Source organism: Lutra lutra, chromosome 3 (assembly GCF_902655055.1).
Source record: "Lutra lutra chromosome 3, mLutLut1.2, whole genome shotgun sequence".
Lineage (NCBI taxonomy): Eukaryota > Metazoa > Chordata > Mammalia > Carnivora > Mustelidae > Lutra > Lutra lutra.
In genome coordinates, this window is record NC_062280.1 from 69,496,752 (window position 1) to 69,516,438 (window position 19,687).

General features: G+C 41.5%; 1 protein-coding gene across 6 annotated transcripts in view; it reads right to left on the minus strand.

Annotated features, from left to right (window-relative positions):
- LOC125095732 (proline-rich protein HaeIII subfamily 1-like) overlaps positions 1-19,687 on the minus strand; it is a 95,404-nt gene that overhangs the window by 28,441 nt on the left and 47,276 nt on the right. For 2 of the 6 annotated variants that reach the window (XM_047722175.1, XM_047722169.1), the window contains 2 exons: positions 9,207-9,280; positions 6,479-6,612 (listed from right to left, as the gene is read on the minus strand). The exons of 1 other annotated variant lie outside the window; for it this stretch is intronic. In XM_047722175.1, the coding sequence (XP_047578131.1) occupies positions 9,267-9,280 (14 nt within the window). In that variant the 3' untranslated portion in view covers positions 6,479-6,612; positions 9,207-9,266. Of the gene's footprint in view, positions 1-6,437; positions 6,613-9,206; positions 9,281-19,687 lie in introns of those variants that run through there. 3 more of the 6 variants (XM_047722173.1, XM_047722172.1, XM_047722171.1) reach the window with 3 other exon arrangements.

Here is a 19,687-nt window from a genome sequence, read left to right on the forward strand (position 1 = left end):
CTTTCCAAATTTCCTCTTGTGATTGAGTTCTAGCTTCAGAGCATTGTGGTCTGAAAATATGCAGGGAATGATCCCAATCTTTTGATACCGGTTGAGACCTGATTTAGGACTGAGGATGTGATCTATTCTGGAAAATGTTCCATGTGCACTAGAGAAGAATGTGTATTCTGTTGCTTTGGGATGAAATGTTCTGAATATATCTGTGATGTCCATCTGGTCCAATGTGTCATTTAAGGCCTTTATTTCCTTGTTGATCTTTTGCTTGGATGATCTGTCCATTTCAGTAAGGGGAGTGTTAAAGTCCCCTACTATTATTGTATTATTGTTGATGTGTTTCTTTGATTTTGTTATTAATTAGTTTATATAGTTGGCTGCTCCCACATTAGGGGCATAGATATTTAAAATTGTTAGATCTTCTTGTTGGACAGCTCCTTTGAGTATGATATAGTGTCCTTCCTCATCTCTTATTATAGTCTTTGGCTTAAAATCTAATTGATCTGATATAAGGATTGCCACTCCTGCTTTCTTCTGATGTCCATTAGCATGGTAAATTCTTTTCCACCCCCTCACTTTAAATCTGGAGATGTCTTCAGGTTTAAAATGAGTTTCTTGTAGGCAACATATAGATGGGTTTTGTTTTTTTTAATCCATTCTGATACCCTGTGTCTTTTGATTGGGGCATTTAGCCCATTAACATTCAGGGTAACTATTGAGACATATGAATTTAGTGCCATTGTATTGCCTGTAAGGTGACTGTTATTGCATATTGTCTCTGTTCCTTTCTGATCTACTACCTTTAGGGTCTCTCTTTGCTTAGAGGACCCCTTTCAATATTTCCTGTAGAGCTGGTTTGGTGTTTGCAAATCCTTTCAGTTTTTGTTTGTCCTGGAAGCTTTTAATCTCTCCTTCTATTTTCAATGATAGCCTAGCTGGATATAGTATTCTTGGCTGCATGTTTTTCTCGTTTAGTGCTCTGAATATATCATGCCAGCTCTTTCTGGCCTGCCAGGTCTCTGTGGATAAGTCTGCTGCCAATCTAATATTTTTACCATTGTATGTTACAGACTTCTTTTCCCGGGCTGCTTTCAGGATTTTCTCTTTGTCACTAAGACTTGTAAATTTTACTATTAGGTGATGGGGTGTGGACCTATTCTTATTGATTTGGGGGGGGTTCTCTGCACCTCCTGGATTTTGATGCTTATCCCTTTGCCATATTGGGGAAATTCTCTCCAATAATTCTCTCCAATATACCTTCTGCTCCCCTCTCTCTTTCTTCTTCTTCTGGAATCCCAGTTATTCTAATGTTGTTCCATCTTATGGTGTCACTTCTCTCTCGAATTCTCCCCTTGTGGTCCAGTAGCTGTTTGTCCCTCTTTTGCTCAGCTTCTTTATTCTCTGTCATTTGGTCTTCTATATCGCTAATTCTTTCTTCTGCCTCATTTATCCTAGAAGTGAGAGCCTCCATTTTTTATTGCACCTCATTAATAGCTTTTTTGATTTCAACTTGGTTAGATTTTAGTTCTTTTATTTCTCCAGAAAGGGCTTTTATGTCTCCCGAGAGGGTTTCTCTAATATCTTCCATGCCTTTTTTGAGCCCGGCTAGAACCTTGAGAATTGTCATTCTGAACTCTAGATCTGACATATTATCAATGTCTGTATTGATTAGGTCCTTAGCCTTTGGTACTGCCGCTTGTTCTTTTTTATGTGGTGAATTTTTCCGCCTTGTCGTTTTGTCCAGGTAAGAGTATGTGAAGGAGCAAATAAAATACTAAAAGGGTGGCAACAACCCCAGGAAAATATGCTTTAACCAAATCAGAAGAGATCCCAAATCGTGAGGCGGGAGAAAGGGGATAAGAAGAGGTTCAGAAAGAAAAAAAAAAAAAAAAAAAAGAAACAATTAAAAAAAAGAAAACGAATAAAGAAAAAATATAAAAAAGAAAAAAATATATATATTAGATAAACTAGTTAAAAAACGTTAAAAAAGAAAAGGGTAAAAGTTAAAAAAAATTTGGCAGAAGAAGAGAAAAAAAAATTGAAAAAGAAAAAAAAATAAATTAACTGCAAGGCTAAAGAATCATGGGGAGAAAGCCATGAGTTCCGTGCTTTGCTTTCTCCTCCTCTGGAATTCCACTGCTCTCCTTGGTATTGAAACTGCACTCCTTGGTAGGTGAACTTGGTCCTGGCTGGATTTCTTGTTGATCTTCTGGGGGAGGGGCCTGTTGTAGTGATTCTCAAGTGTCTTTGCCCCAGGCGGAGTTGCACCGCCATACCAGGGGCCGGTCTGAGTAATCCGCTCGGGTTTGCTTTCGGGAGATTCTGTTCCCTGAGCGCTTTCCGTACAGTTCCAGAGGGCGGGAATGAAGATGGCGGCCTCCCAGTCTCCCACCCAGAGGAGCTGAGAGCCTGGGGCCCCACTCCTCAGTGTGCCCTCAGAGAACAGCGCCCAATTACTCCCGTCACCCTGGCCTCTGGCCGCGCTCCGAGCTCACCAAGCCTGCGACCGGTTCAAGGTAACCCCGAGCTTAGAGCTCACTCCTCGGCTCCGTCTCCGTAGCCAGCTTCCCCGTTCTAATACCTGTAAGCTCTGCGACACTCAGACACCCCCGATCCTTCTGTGACCCTGCAGGACCTGAGGCCACGCTGACCCTGCGTGGGCTTCACCCCGGTTAAGCCTCTGGAGTGATGTCCCTCAGCGGAACAGACTTTTAAAAGTCCTGATTTTGTGCTCCGTTGGTCCGCTGCTTGCCGGGAGCCGGCCCCTCCGCCTGCGGTCTATCTTCCCGTCGCTTTGGATTCACTTCTCCGCCAGTGCTACCTTTCAGAAAGTGGTTGATTTTCTGTTTCTAGAATTGCTGTTCTTCTTCTCTTTGATCTCCCATTGGATTTGTAGGTGTTTGCAATCTTTAGATAAGCTATCTAGCTGATCTCCTGCTACCTGAAGTAGTCTCAGCCTGCTACTTCTCCTCCATCTTGACTCCTCCTAGGGCTGTGCAATATTTTGTAAATCAATCAATGTGATACATCACATCAATAAGGGAAAGGGTAAAAACCATATGATCATTTCGGGGCACCTGGGTGGCTCAGTGGGTTAAAGCCTCTGCCTTCGGCTCAGGTCATGATCCCAGGGTCCTGGGATTGAGCCCCTCATTGGGCTCTCTGCTCAGCAGGGAGCCTGCTTCCTCCTCTCTCTCTGCCTGCCTCTCTGCCTACTTGTGATCTCTGTCGGATAAATAAAATCTTAAAAAGAAACAAAACAAAACCTATGATCATCTCAATAGATGCAGAAAAATTATTTGACAAAGTACTACATCCATTCATGATAAAAACTGCCAAAAAAGTAAATTTAGAGGGAACATATCTCAACAGAATGAAGGTCTTATATGAAAAACCCACAGCGAACATCAAACTCAATGGGAAAAATCTGAGAGCTTTTCCTCTAAGGTCAGGGAGAAGCAAAGGATGTCCACTCTCACCATTTTTATTCAACATAACACTAGAAGTTCTAGCAGCAATCAGACAACAAAAAGAAATAAAAGGCCTCCAAATTGGTAAGGAATAAGTAAAACTTTCACTATTTGCAGATGACATAAGACCATAGAAAACCCCAAAGACTCCACCAAATAACTACTAGAACTGATTAATGAATTCAGTAAAATCACAGGATACAAAATCAATGTACAGAACTTCATTGTATTTCTACACATTAATAATGAAGCAGCAGAAAGATAAATTAAGAAAATAATCCCATCTACAACTGAACCTAAAATAACAAAATACCTAGGGATAAACTTAACTAGAGAGGAGAGAGACCTGTCCTCTATAAACTATAAAACATTGATGAAAGAAATAGAAGATGACACAAAGAAATGGAAAGACATTCTGTGTTCATGGATTGGAAGAACAAATATCGTTAGACTATCTATACTACCCAAAGCAATCTACAGATTTAATGCAATCCCTATCAGAATACAAACGGCATTTTTCACAGAGCTACAACAAACAATCCTAAACTTTGTATGGACCCACAAAAGAATGAGAATAGCCAAAGCCACTCTGAAAAAGAACAAAACTGGAGGTATCCCAAACCCAGATTTCAAGATATACTGCAAAGATATAGTAATAAAAACAGTACGGTATTGGCACAAAAATAGACACATAGACCGATGAAACGGAATAGAGAGCCCAGAAATAAACACACGATTATAGGACCAATTAATCTTTGACAAAAGAGGCAGAATGCAACAGGAAAGTTTCTGCAACAAATGGCATTGGGAAAACCGGACAGCTACATGCGGAAGACTGGACTGGACCACTTCCTCACAATATACACAAAAGTGAACTCAAAATGGATTAGGTAACTATATGTGAGATCTGAAACCATAAAACTCCTAGAAGAAAGCACAGGCAGTAACTTCTCTGACATTGACCATAGCAATATCTCCTGAGGCAAGGTAAACATAAGCCAAAGTAAACTGTCGGGACTATATCAAAATAAAAAGCTTCTGCACAACAAAGAAAACCATCAACGAAACTAAAAGACAACCTACTGAATGGCAGAAGATATCTGCAAATGATATATCTGATAAAGGGTTAATATCCAAAATATATAAAGAACTTATACAACTCAGGACACCTGGGTGGTTGAGTTGGGTGTCTGACTCTTGATTTCAGCTTGAGTTATGATCTTGGGGTCATGGGACTGAGCTCTATGTTGGGCTCCACATTGAATGTGGGGCCTGCTTAAGATTCTCTCTCTCCCTCTCTGCCCCCCCACGCCCCCACTCACATGCACCCCAAAAGAGAAAAAAAGAACTCATACAACTGAACACCAAATAATCCAATTAAAAATGGAAAAATGGGCAGAAGACATGAACAGACTTTTCTCCAAAGAAGACATCCAGATGGCCAACAGACACATGAAAAGATGCTCAACATCACTCACCATCAGGGAAATGCAAATCAAAACCACAATGAGACATCACTTCATACCTGTCAAAATGGTTTAAATTAAAAACTGAAGGAACAATAAGTATTGACGAGGATGTGGAGAAAAAGGAATCCTCAAGCCCTGTTGATGGGAATGCAAATTGGTGCAGCCACAGTGGAAAACAGTATAAAGGTTCTGCAAAAAGTTAAAAATAGAGCTACCATATGATCCAGTAATCACACCACTGGGTATTTAACAAAGAATATGAAAACACTAACTCATATATAAAAAACCCTATGTTTAAGGGATATATGAAACCCTATGTTTATTGCAGCAGTATTTACAATAGCCAAACTATGGAAGCAGCCCAAGTGTCCATCAATAGATGAATGGGTAAAGAAGATGTGGGATATATACATATACGCACAAACATAATAAAATGCAATATTATTCAGCCACAAAAAAGAGTGAAATCTTGCCATCTGCAAAAATACAGATGAATCTAGAGTATAATGCTAAGTGAAATAAACCAGTCAGAAAAAGACAAATCCATATGATTTCACTCATAGGTGTAATTTAAGAAACAAATGAACAAAAGGAAAACAAAAGAGACAAACCAGAAAACAGACTCTTAACTATAGAGGACAAACAGATGGTCACTTACCAGAGGTGGGGGGGAGGCGGGGGAGACAGGTGAAACAGAAGAAGTGGATTAAGAGTACACTTATTTGATTAGCACTAAGTAATATATGGAATTGTTGAATCATTATATTGCACACCTGAAACTAATATACCTCTGTATGTCAACTATACTGGAATTGAAATTTTAAAAGATATGTTGCCCCTAGTTGCTTACTTTCTTCATCTATAAAACAGCATATGGAATAACCAGGGCCCTAGGAAAAACACTCCACCCTACTCACCTGTACACGACTTCCAACCCCATAACAGCCTCAGACATGTGGATCAAGAGCAAATCGGGCCCATTTTCATCTTTGCTATAGCTGAGTATGCAGTGTTCACGGTCTTGAAAGGCTAATGACACTGGTCTGAGGCCCCTCTTGTGGTCATGCCTTCAAGATACTTGCGAAATCCCATTGTAGTGAACACCATTAGCAGTGAATGAGGAACACTACACCAGTTCTTGCAGATGACCCACAGAAACAGGGCTATGTTGGTCTGGTTTTAGCGACTTCCCTAAATCCGTAACAAAACAGAAAGATTGAAACAAGGTTCAGGCTAACTCTAAGAGCTGAACGTTTGCATTTCGACATTTCCTTTTCCAAGCAGCAACTGTTCTTCAGTTTTCCTCTGCCTATTCCCAACACAAACAATCCAACCACTCCTGCCAGAAACCCAGCAAAAGTAAAGAAAATGCCTAAGCCACTGCGACAGGTAACTGTGGACTAGCCTGCTCAACCTCTATTCCATCCACCTAGTTGGAAAGGCTGGGAAGCTAAAAAGACATTTCTAGACACCCTCACAGCTGGGGTTTTGCATGTGAGTTAGAGTCTATGAATACATACCTTCATTTGAGATCTGAAAGGTAAACTCCCAATGGGTATGTCTACTAACAAGCACAGTGGTGGAGATTGAAGTTTCTGTGTTTGGAGTCTTCTAGCTTTCTGAGTATCATGGCAGGGTTAACTGGTGGTGGCCTCTTCGTTTCTCACCTTGGACTGCAGCTATAAAACATACATCTTTACCTCAATTTCCATTGACTGCCCCAGAGCTTCCCAAGTGGGTCATTATTCTAGAAATTATCCTCTGAGGCCTAGCCTAGTACGCACCTTAGTCTCTTTTGTATACATGTAATCTCACAAATTAAATCCCTTCATGCTAATAATAGCTAGAGTGGTTTCTATTTTATGCACTGAACTCTGATTGATATGGCCACTCACCCAAAGAAAATGCTAAAAGATATAGGAAATTGAAACAGAAAATAGGTAAAGAGGATGTGGCTGCCTTTTTCTAGTTAATGGCTGGATTCACAATACTTTTACTGCTTTGAAGACCAACTTGATTCTCTAAGATTTATGTCCAATCAACTCATATCAAGGTCAATCTTAATTCCTCTATGTTCTAAATCTCCTCTAAGAGAGAGTGGAAATGTGCATGTGCATTACCTGACTTAAAAAAGAAACATCAGGAAATGAGAGGAATAAAAAGAGAAGAGTACAGAGAATCATTATTCCTTAAATGTCAGAATGTCGTATATCATGGACTGAATGTATTTATTAAATCCCAGTAACAAATTCTAGCAAAAATGAAAAAAATCTTCAGTAAGAAATTTTTAAGTATAAACACAATGTAAGAAAACATATTTCCAGTCTGCAGAACATGGGTACAGATGATCAATGTGTGTTTTCACCTGCCCACTGTCCTTTCTTTGAGTGAAAGGATCTACTGTATCCTCTGGAAATTCTTCCCTCTCCTAAATTAATCCAAGAGGGAGGGAGGGAGGGAAGGAGTGTGTGTGTGTTCTGTGTATGTACCGCATTTCCAGATGTATTCCCAATGTCCGGGGGGGGGGGGGCGGTGATATGGCCCATGCCTGGCCAATCAGAGTCCAATCTTGGTGCTTCTCTAGGGCAATTAAGAAAAGAAGTGCTCATTAGGGAGATTTTGCACATCTAGGACTGCTAAAGGCTGGTGCTACTTTGTCCATCTCTGGCATTACGAGGATAGAGTCAGCCTTGTGAAGACAACATCAACAACAACAACAACAACAAATTCTAGCAAAAATGAAAAAAATCTTCAGTAAGAAATTCCCTGCTTTGGGACGCCTGGGTGGCTCAGTTGGTTGGGCGGCTGCCTTCGGCTCAGGTCATGATCCCAGCGTCCTGGGATCGAGTCCCACATTGGGCTCCTTGCTCGGCGGGGAGCCTGCTTCTCCCTCTGCCTCTGCCTGCCATTCTGTCTGCCTGTGCTTGCTCTCTCTCCCTCTCTCTCTGGAAAATAAATAAAATCTTTAAAAAAAAAAAGAAATTTAGAAATTCCCTGCTTAGTGGGGAAACTGCCCTTCTCCCTGCTGATGGGCTCTCTCTCTCTCTCTCTCATTCTCTCTCTCTCAAGTGAATAAATAAAATCTTAAAAAAAAAAAAGCACAGCTGAAATATGGGGAGAAAGAGGAGGTGGAGGGTAGGACACACTCCATGCTTTGGTTCCAGCTGAAGAATTTTTAAGTGACTTGAAACAAAATAGTCTCTTTTTATTTAAGTAAGTTTGAACTGGCTTTTCTTTACCTGAATCTGTAAGATCTTGCCTAGTACCTGTCAACTCTATGACATCACTGAAAGGATTATTTAAAGTAGATAAATGGGGTTCCTGGGTGGGTCAGTCAGTTAAGTGTCTGCCTTCAGTTCAGGTCATGATTCCAGCATCCTGGGATTGAGCCCCATATGGGCTCCCCGCTCAGTGGGGGAGTCTGTTTCTCCCTCTCCCTCTGCCCCTTCTCCCCTGCTTGTGTGTGCTCTCTCTCCTCTTCTCTCAAGTCAACCAATCAATCATTTAAAAAAATACATAAAGTAGAAAAATATTTGGTTATTTTGAATTTCCTTTCCTTACATGGTTTACCCAGTGGGCTTCCCCACCTTTCCCCCTAGCTTCAGCTATACTCTGTCTCCTGCTCACAAAAAAAAATGTCAATTATCATATAAGGGTTTTCTCAATTTCTTGCACAGATTTCGGCCTTGGTCTAACTTACTTTAACAAACATGTTCTCTCCACTAAGCTATGCAGCCTTGGCATTCTCCTATGTAAAACAACAATAATAACAACCACCACCACCACCACCACCCAACCCAACCCAACCCTATTTCACTGGTTAGTGCCTGTATCATAGGGAGTGCTCAGTAAGAGAAATAGCCATAATCACTGGAGACAGTGAGCAGCTTAGTCAATGTTACATAATTAGCAAGTGGAGATGTCTTGATTCCAACACACGTCTGCCCACATCAGTTTCACACATTTTTTTTTTAAGATTTTATTTATTTGTCAGAGAGAGAGGGGCGAGAGTGAGCACAGGCAGACAGAGTGGCAGGCAGAGGCAGAGGGAGAAGCAGGCTCCCTGCCAAGCAAGGAGCCCGATGTGGGACTCGATCCCAGGATACCGGGATCATGACCCGAGGTGAAGGCAGCTGCTTAACCAACTGAGCCACCCAGGCATCCCTCCACACATTTCTTAAACACACTGATAACGCATCCCAATCAGAGACATGCTCCTCCTCCCATTGGAGGCAACCGTTCAGTCCTTGAGGACCCTATTCAGGTAGGTAACCTCTCCTTCTTTATCCATAGCTTGCTTCATTGGTCCCTCACCTCCAGCATTTAGACATACTCAAAACTTTCCCTCTGTAAAATACACAAATAAACGCATTCAACTCCATGATCCTTCTCAATGACTATATTTACAGTTATCTTTTGCTTCCCCACTACTGTTCTCATGAAAGCACTCATTCCAAAGCTATCAACAACATTTTGATTAAGTCTAAAGCACACTTCTCAGTTCTCATCTTACCTAACTGCTGGAGAATACCTAACAGCATTGAATACCCCCTCATTTTTTAGAGCACTTTTCCTTTGGCTCCTACAATTGATCATCCCTTAAATGCTATTGCTTTGGAGGACTGTCCCTGGCTTCATACACTCTCCCAGTGATCTCAATAACTCCAATGATCATTTTCATTAGAAAGAGTGAGTTGTCTCTGTAGGAGCCAGTATCAGGCCTCCCCAAAATGGACCACTTTGGCATGCAGCTTATGCCTAGCTGATAACCATCAAAGCCCAAAAGACTCACGAAGAAACTCTGACCCTATAACCACCCCCCAACAACTGCCTAAATTTAGATGGAGGACCTGCTCCAAGAAGAGAGCTGCAATCATAGATAACTACATTATAATATGAACTAAGATGGTATATAGTAAGGAATCAGAAGGCCTATCTGATCAAAGCTCTCTCTATGTCTGGTTGTTTCTGAATGGTCCAGAAAACATTTGTTTAGTAAGCATTAACTTTTCATCCTCCTGTGAATTGCATTCCTTCCCTTTGAAGTCCCAGACCCTTACCCTTCTCCTTAGTTCACAATGACATATATAACTTATTGTGCCTGACTTCAGACTCTCACGTCTATGTGGATCCTCTGTACATACAAAATTACAGTTAATTTTCAGTTAATCTGTTTCACATCAATTTACTGCCTAGTTCAGTTAGAAGAACCTTGCAAGGCAGAACAGCATTTATTCCTCCCCAACAGTGGGCACAGTCAGCAGGACACTTTAACTTTCTGGACAACTGCTTGCCCTAGTATTGCTACAGCTGAGATCCTTGGGCATCTGACATACAGCCAGCAGAAAGTAAGTTTTCTTACTATGTCAGCCTCCCAGAATTTCTGTCTACAGAGTTCAACTGAATAATAGTGGTGACAGTCCTTTTTTTTTTTTTTTCTAAATTTAGATTAGCAGGAGAAAATACTTGTAGAACTAGTTCCTTGGGCTTAGCAACTCTTACTAAGTTTGGTAGAGTACTCTTGGTTTTATTAATCCATTTCCTCCCAGAGATGGTCTTGTTTTTATCTATCTGTTGTGTTGTTTGTCATAAAGAGGAAAAAAAAAAACATACGGTAAGAATGCAAGCATAGTCCCTACTTTAAGTTTGCTGTTCCAGTTAAACTCACAGACTGGTGAGTTCAAGGTTCTTGCTGGGCTAGCATCTGTTTAGATAAACCTTGTTGTAGGTTAATGGACACATGAAGGGAAGGCTGTTGCTAAGGGACATCTTAGAAACCAAAGCCACAAAATATAGGTGGGCATGGGTCACACAATTAGAAGCTGTTAGAATGCAGGGCATCCTAACTCAAAGACTCCTGTGTTAGGATATGTTGGTCACAGGATGGGTTAGATTGATACTAGGTCATGTGTCAACCTCGAGTAAACTTCCATGCAATAAGACACACTGTAAAACACCAAACAAGCCCCAACTCCATGGCACATCCCTCCTAATATTAGTTTGGCTCCAAAGATCCAAGGCTTAGCTAAAGCTGTTGATGTAAACAGAAGAAAAACCAGATGAGATCTCCTTTCATCTTGAATGTCCTGAGAGCTTGGCATAAGCTTTGAAGGATGCTCATACCTGTGTGCTTCTGGTGGACAACTGGATAGGCTGCGGGTCCAAATGTAGGGAATTAAACAAAAATTTGGGTGAAGTTTTGGCTTGGTAAGTCATCCCATTCTGTTCAAAGCAGGGAAAATACATGCGATTCCTTGTGTTCTGACACAGCTGCTTTACAGAGTCCCTCATCGCTCTCGTCTGACCGTGCCAGTTCTCAGGAACGTTGGTCATAAGAGGTCCAAGACCATAAGGAACCTTTGTTGTCTCAACCTTCACTGCTTGTTAGTGCTGAAAAGTCCCATTCCAGTAGCACATGCCTGTGATATAGGCACATCTGTGGCTGGGGGCACCTCAAGTCTTTGCGGGAGACCAGAGACACTATTTCCACTACACCATCCTTACTGCCTGTGCAATGAAGGCCTTTGCTTTCTTAGGAACTTTTGGATCATGGGGGCTGCATCACCTATGCCCTCTCTAGGGACACCTCTTGTATCTTTGGTTAAGCCATTAAAAGTCTTACTGGTTTGAATCACTATTAATAGATTTTACTTACCAATGGCCAGATGGTGGATCCTTTAAATTGGCTACATTTGAAAGAAAACAAATTGTTTATGGAGAGCTCTTGATTGTCTTATTAGTATAATGGCTAGCCTTGGATGACTCCCTTTCAAGATGAAAGAACAGAAATTGCACTTAAGACAAAAATTAACGGCACAACTAAGAAAATCAGTAAAGGGAAACTTTACTAAAATAGACTTAGGAGGCTAGAAGGGGAGGCTGGGAGGGGGAGCAGTACTACTCAATGTCAATTACAGGAAGACTTGTCAATTACAGACTGTGACAGAGAACCATCAACAGAAAAGTATCATCCATGGCAGATCCCAACAGGGAAAGACATATATTGCGTTTTTCTTTTTGGGAGGAGGGGTGTTCATTTAATTTTATTTTATTATTAAAAACTAAACATGTGGAACACAGATAATTTGATTCTGCATGAGGGAGGCTTCCTTTGGCTCCTACATCTGAGGAATTTAATGAGGGGAAAACACAGAGAGAAATATATACATAGCTATTTGGTATATTTGGGAAGGTTGAAAGCAAAGTTTTACTTCAAAGGATTATTAGGGTAACCTCTCTGGGCAAGTTATAATCAGTAATGCTGCCTGGATTGTTATATTGTGGGCTTTTTAAAGAATTGGGAGGTGGGTGGGTGATTCTAAGATTTTTGTTTTTGTTTTCCAATTACTTTTAAAAGGAAGAGTAGAGTGATGGGTAGAGCCAAACTTTTAAATATCCTTCTTGGGACAGTCAGAATTGAGTTTCAAACCTTAATGTACTCCAAGGGACCATAACACAGGCTGGAAAATAATTACTTTCCAAGCCCCAGAGCTCCTCTGCCCCCTCTCGGCACTGTCCCAGGCTCATCTGGTCCCCACACAGGGCACGCTGTCCCATGTCACTGTCCTCAGCCCCTGCCTCTGTCCGTGCTATGTGGGGGGCAGGTTCCTCAGGGTAAACTCCTATTGATCCTTCTAAGACTGCTGCTAGCGACTTGTTTTTAAAAAAAGGTTTTTTTCATTTCATATATATTTTTTTTATGTTATGTTAGTCACCATACAGTACATCATTAGTTTTTGATGTAGTGTTCCGTGACTCATTGTTTGCATATAACACCCAGTGTTCCATGTAATACGTGCCCTCCTTAATACCCCTCACATGGCTCACCCATTCTTCCACTCCCCCCTTCTAAAACCCTCCATTTGTTTCCTGGAGTCCACAGTCTCTCATGATTTGTCTCCCACTCCTATTTCTCCCCCTTCATTTTGCCCTTCCTTCTCCTAATGTCCTTCATGCTATTCCTTATATTCCACAAATACGTGAAACCATATGATAATTGACTTTCTCTGTTTGACTTATTTCACTTAGCACAAACTCTTCCAGTACCGTCCATGTTGATGTTGATACAAAAGTTGGGTATTCATCCTTTCTAATGGCTGAGTAATATTTCCTTGCGTATATGGACCCCATCTTCTTTATCCATTTGTTTGTTGAAGGGTATCTTGGCTCTTTCCACAGTTTGGCTATTGTGGACATTGCTGCTATGAACACTGGGGTGCATGTGGCCCTTCTTTTCACTATATCTGTATCTTGGGGTAAATACCCAGTAATGCAATTGCTGGGTCATAGGGTAGTTCTATTTTCAATTTTTTGAGGAACCTCCACACTGTTTTCAAAAGTGGCTGCACATGCTCAGACCACAATGTTTTGAAACTAGAACTCAATCACAAGAAAAAGTTTGGAAGACATTCAAACCCTTGGAAGCTAAAGACCATCCTGCTCAAGAATGTTTGGGTCAATCAGGAAATCAAAGAAGAACTTAATCAATTCATGGAAACTAATGAGAATGAAGACACATTGATCCAAAACTTATGGGATACAGCAAAGGTGGTCCTAAGGGGGAGATACATAGCCATCCAAGTGTCACTCAAAAAAAACAGAAAAATCCTGAATACACGAACTATCTTTACACCGTAAAAATCTGGAGAATCAACAATAAATTAAGCCTAACCCATGCACAAGAAGGGAAATAATTAAGATTAGAGCAGAGACCAATGAATTAAAAACCAGTAATACAGCAGAATACATTAACGAAACTAGAAGTTGGTTCTTTGAAAAAAATTAATAAGATCAATAAACCACTGGTTAGACTTATCCAAAAGAAAAGAGAAAGGACCCAAATTAATAAAATTATGAATGAAAGGGGAGAGATCATGGCTAACATGAAGGAAATAAATAGTTATCAGAAATTATTATCAACAACTATATGCCAATAAATTAAGCAACCTGGAAGAAATGGATGCATTCCTGGAAACCTATAAACTACCAAGACCGAAACAGGAAGAAATAGGCCTGAATAGACCCATAACCAGTAAAGACATTGAAGCAGTGATCAAAAACCTCCCAAAAAACAGGAGTCCAAGGTCTGATGGATTCCCTGGGGAATCCTATCAAACATTCAAGGAAGAAATAATATCTATTCTCCTGAAGCTGTTTCAAAAAAAAGAAACAGTAGGAAAACTTCCAGACTCTTTCTATGAGGCCAGCATTACCTTGATCCCAAAACCAGGCAAAGACCCCATCAAAAAGGAGAATTTCAGGGGCGCCTGGGTAGCTCAGTGGGTTAAAGCCTCTGCCTTTGGGTCGGGTCATGATCTGGGTCCTGGGATCAAGCCCCGAATCCGGCTCTCTGCTCGGCGGGGAGCCTGCTTCCTCCTCTCTCTCTGCCTGCTTCTCTGCCTACTTGTGATCTCTGTCAAATAAATAAATAAAATCTTAAAAAAAAAAAAAAAGAATTTCAGACCAATATCCCTGATGAATAAGGATGCCAAAAATGTCACCAAGATCCTAGTAAATAGGACCCAACAGTACATTAAAAGGATTATCCATCATGACCCCGTGGGATTTATCCCTGGGATGCAAGGGTAGTTCAACATTCGCAAATCAATCAATGTGATAGAACACATAAATAAGGGAAGAGAGAAGAACCACATAGTCCTCTCAACTGATGCAGAAAAAGCATCTGACAAAATCCAGCATCCTTTCCTGATTAAAACTCTTCAGAGTATAGGGATAGAGGAAACATTCCTCAACTTCATAAAATCCATCTATGAAAAACACACAGCAAATATCATTGTCAATGGGGGAAAAGCTGAGAGCCTTTCCACTGAGATCAGGAACACAAGGATGCCCACTCTCGCCACTATTGTTCAACATAGTACTACAAGTCCCAGCAATAGCAATTAGACAGCAAAAAGAAATAAAAGGTATTCAAACTGGCAAAGAATTCAAACTCTCTTCACAGATGACACAATACTCTTATGTGGAAAACCCAGAAGACTCCATCCCCAAATCTCTAGAACTCATACAGCAATTCAGCGATGTGGCAGGATACAAAAATCAATGCACAGAAATCAGTTATTTCCTTATACACTACTAGCAATGTAACTGTAGAAAGAGAAATTAGAGAATCGATTCCATTTACAATAGTACTAAAAACCGTACGATACCTCGGAATAAACCTAACTTAAGAGGTAAAGGATCTGTACTTGAGGAACTACAGAACACTCATGAAAGAAATTGAAGACACAAAAAGATGGAAAACCATTCCACGCCCATGGATTGGAAGAATAAACATTGTTAAAATGTCTATGCTGCCCAGAGCAATCTATACTTTCAATGCCATCCCAATCAAAATACCACTGGCATTTTTCAAAATGCTGGAACAAACAATGCTAAAATTTGTATGGAACCAGAAGAGACACCAAATTGCCAAGGGAATTGTAAGGGCCTATTTAGCCAGAGAGGCCCCACCTCAGTTGAACAGCCATTTTGTTGTTTATGCAGTAAAACTTAAACTGACCCCCCCCCCCAGGAAATTACTTAAAAGCAAGTCCGGGAAACCAGTCTCAGGGGGAGATAACAGCCCGAATGCAGGGATGGGTCAGGTCAGGTGGAGACATCCAATCAGTGGAGTATGCATATTGTCTCCCTAGCTACCAAGGAGTGTAGGCCCCAGCTTTTGGGAGCCAATTCTGACCAAGGTGATAGGCTAGTTCAAATAGCTACTATGGGGTGAACTGTAGTTCAATTGGCCACCCGTATGTGACCTAGCATGACTGTGCAGCTTTCTCTGTGTGTTGCAATCTCATTGGCCACCTGTGTGTGGCCCGGCTCAACTACAGGACTGATACGCCCAGTACGCGATCAGGAACTGGACCTGGAGACACAGAGTCCACACCACTTATTGGAAATCCCCCAAAACAACACATAAATACCATGCTGTAACCAGATTGGGGGTCCAAGTCCCTGCTCCGCTGTGCCGGGTATACTTGGACCCAAGCTCAAGCTTGCTGAATAAACCCTCGTGTGATTCCATCGGTGTTGGCTCCTTGGTGGTCTCTTGGACACAAAACTTGGGCACAACAGAAATGTTGAAAAAGAAAAAGCTGGGGGCATCACGTTGCCTGATTTCAAGCTATCTTACAAGGCTGTGATCACCAAGACAGTATGGTACTGGCACAAAAACAGACACATAGATCAATGGAACAGAATAGAGAGCCAGAAATAGACCCTCAACTCTAAGGTCAAATAATCTTCAACAAAGCAGGAAAAAATATCCAATGGAGAAAAGACAGTTTCTTCAATAAATGATGCTTGGAGAATTGGGCAGCTATGCATAGAAGAATGAAACTTGACTATTCTCTTACACCATACACAAAGATAAACGCAAAATGATTAAAGACCTCAAAGTGAGACAGGAATCCACCAAAATCCTAGAGAACACAGGCAGTAATCTCTTAGACATCAACCACAGAAGCATCTTTCAAGACAGGTCTCCAAAGGCAAGGGAAACAAAAGCGATAAAAAGAAGATCAAAATCTTCTGCACAGCAAAGGAAACACTTAACAAAACAAAGAGGCAATCTACGGAATGGGAGAAGATATTTGCAAATGACACCACAGACAAAGGGCTGATACCCAAGATCTATAAAGAACTCCTCAAACTCAACGCCCAAAACCAAATAATCAAGTCCAAAAATGGGCAGAATATATCACATTTCCGATGAGAAATTGACCACTTCAGCAATTCAGCCAATGAGAATCTGTCATCTCCCTTAACTCTCACTCTTCTCTGAGAGACTTTCATTCAGAACAACCCCTCCCAACCTCCTCCCTCTTCTCCATAAAAAGAGCATTCCTTTCCTTTGTTTGACTTGCTTATGGTTTTGTCATAGCTTTTCTGTTCTGAAATGCAATTCTGTTATTTCTGACTAAACCCGTTTTGCTGGTAAAAGAACAGACAGTTTTCTTTTCAAGGTTAACATTACTCGGTGATCAGAAGTGGGATCCAGAGAAGTCACCCGACAACTTTAAGGCTGATAAGGTAATAGGTAGGGATACCCACAGAGCCAACTGGGTCCACTGCTTTCTCGCTGGCCGTGGGGTTTGGGGGTAATTTTCTTCTAGATTTCAGGCTCCACTCTCCGTGTTTGAGCTCTCCAGGCTTTATATGGGACCTGTTTTCAGACTTCGTTCTTTCTGAGAGTACTCGTTGGGCTTTCAGTCTAATCCCTTTTCAGAACCAGACTGTACCCCTTGGAACTGTGCCAGTGTTTGGTCTGGCTCCTCTTTTGGGACTGGACTGTTCTTGTTGGAACTGTGCCTGTCGGAATTACGATGGCCTTTTAATCTGACTCCTTTTAGGAATCAGACTATTCCTGTTGGAAATGTGCCTGTTGGAATTAAGCTAGCTTTTGATCCAATTCTTTTCTGGAATTGGACCGTTCCTTGTGAAAAATGTGCTAGCCTTTGGTCCAACTCCTATTTGGAACCAAACTGTTCCTGTTGCAACTGTGCTAGCCTTTGGTCCAATTCCTTTCTGGAACCAGGCTGTTCCTACGGGAACTCTGCTGGCCTTTGGTCTGACTCCTTTTTGGAACTGGACCAATCCTACTGGAACTGTGCTGGCCTTTGGGTCCACTTTTTGGAATTGGGCCGTTTTACTGGAACTGTACTGGTCTTCGGTCCAATTCCTTTTGTAATGAGGCTGTGACTGTTGAAATTGTGTTGTCTAGGAATTTTTCTTCTTACCCTGGAGAAAAACCTCTAAGAAATGGGATCCCAGCCATCAAAATGTGTTTAGGGTGCCCCACCCCACTGGACCCTGATTGCATGTTTAAAGACCAGGATCCCTCCTCACGTCCATTTCTAACTAAATGGATGGATTTAACCAAAAGTATTTTAGAACTTCAATGACCATTGTGGGGAACTTTCAGTCTCCCCAAACTTGTTTTTTCAAAGTTAGAAAGCCACAGCTCCTAAAAACATACAAACAAAATGGGATGCATATTTTAATTGGTACCTTAGGCTTCCAAATGTTTTCAGGATTCTCTTGCAAAATACTATTTCTACAAGAAGAAGTTAAATGGCTTCCGAGGCCTTTTTTTTTTTTTTTTAAATCTCCCTCATCTTCTCTGCAGACATGTGGCCACCACCTTGTGCTCAGGCCCTGCCTCCAGCACCATTTTCTTTCTGCTGATCTTCCCTTTTCCTCTGAACCAATCCCCTATCCCTCCTCTCCCGAACCTTTTAAAACCTGCTCCTTTAAAGTTAGGTCTTTTGAGGTACTAAATAAACTGCAGGCTTCTTACAGTCCCTGAACTAAGCTGAATTGGGAGCCACAGTTAAGAAGTTTTCTAAGGTGATTGATGCCCCCCCTCTAAGTTTGCTGAAGAATTGAACATTGAAATTCAAACTTACCAACCTGGTTTCTCAGACTTACGTCAATTAGTCTCCATGCTTAGTGAGGGTAGGCCAAACGGTGGATGAAACCAGTCCAATAGGAACCTCCTGAATAGGACTTAGGGTTACAAACCCCTAACTTCTGGCAAGATGCTAGAACACCGGGAACCCCCATCAAGCAATTAGAGTGGCTTTTCCTAAGCCTGCTGATTGGAACAAAATTCAGGCTTGCAGGCAAAAGCCTGAAGAACCAGTTCATGACTCTTCTGATCAACTCCAAATTGTCTTTTAAGAAAATTCTGGTCTTCCTTTAGATACTGAATCCTAAAGTAGAGCACTCGGTCTGGTTCTGAAAAGCGTTTGGACTGAAGGCCAAAGCAGTACTCTTAGGGTAGCATTTAAATCTACATTTACTAATAGGCTGAACTGGGATCTTTTCGTTTTCAGTTAAGAGGACGAGGATGGAATGAGAAACTACCCACTCGAGATTTGTTAATACGGCAAACCAGCTCACTCACATCCTAGATGAGTCATGTGAAAGAAAGATCACTAGGGGCACCTAGGTGGCTTAGTGGGTTAAAGCTTCTGCCTTCGGCTCAGGTCATGATCCCCGGGTCCTGGGATCGAGCCCTGCATCAGGCTCTCTGCTCAGCAGGGAGCCGGCTTCCTCCTCTCTCTCTGCCTACTTTTGATCGGTCTGTCAAATAAATAAATAAATAAATAAATAAACAAACAAACAAATAAATAAATAAATAAAAATCTGGGGGAAAAAAAAAAGAAAGTTCACTAAAATTCTTGGTTTTCAACTCCGGCAGAGAGGGCCCCTAAACCTAATCCCTCCCCCTCCCACCCGCCCAATTTCTGATGTTATTGTAGAGGCCCAGGGCATTGGAAAAGAGATTGTTACAAACTTAAGCATTCCAGGCACTTTCCGCCACCTTGTCATTCTCTCCAATGTCCTCCTAATTCCCAATGATGGGGCTCTAAGGAACTACAGAGGCTCTTCCCTATTCTCCCTCTTAGTAGGCCTGGAGAAATCACTCTGCAGACTGGGAATGAATAGCTCTGAGTGCTGACCTAGGGAATATACTCTCAACACACCACCCCTGCCTCGGGGCACCAAAAACAGTTCCAACAGCAGGGTCTCTAATAAACCTCAATGGATTCCTGCCTCTGAACCTATTCCCTTCTAAGGCCTTCAAGAAACACACATGCTTTTCTCCTTAGTTCTTCTATCCCTATTCATGTATTGACCCAAGATTTCTTAGGAAAGTATCATGCTGGAATTTCTTTCTGCCGAAAGGGGGGAAATGATTCCAGAACTGGCCAGTAGTAATCAAAATAGCCGATC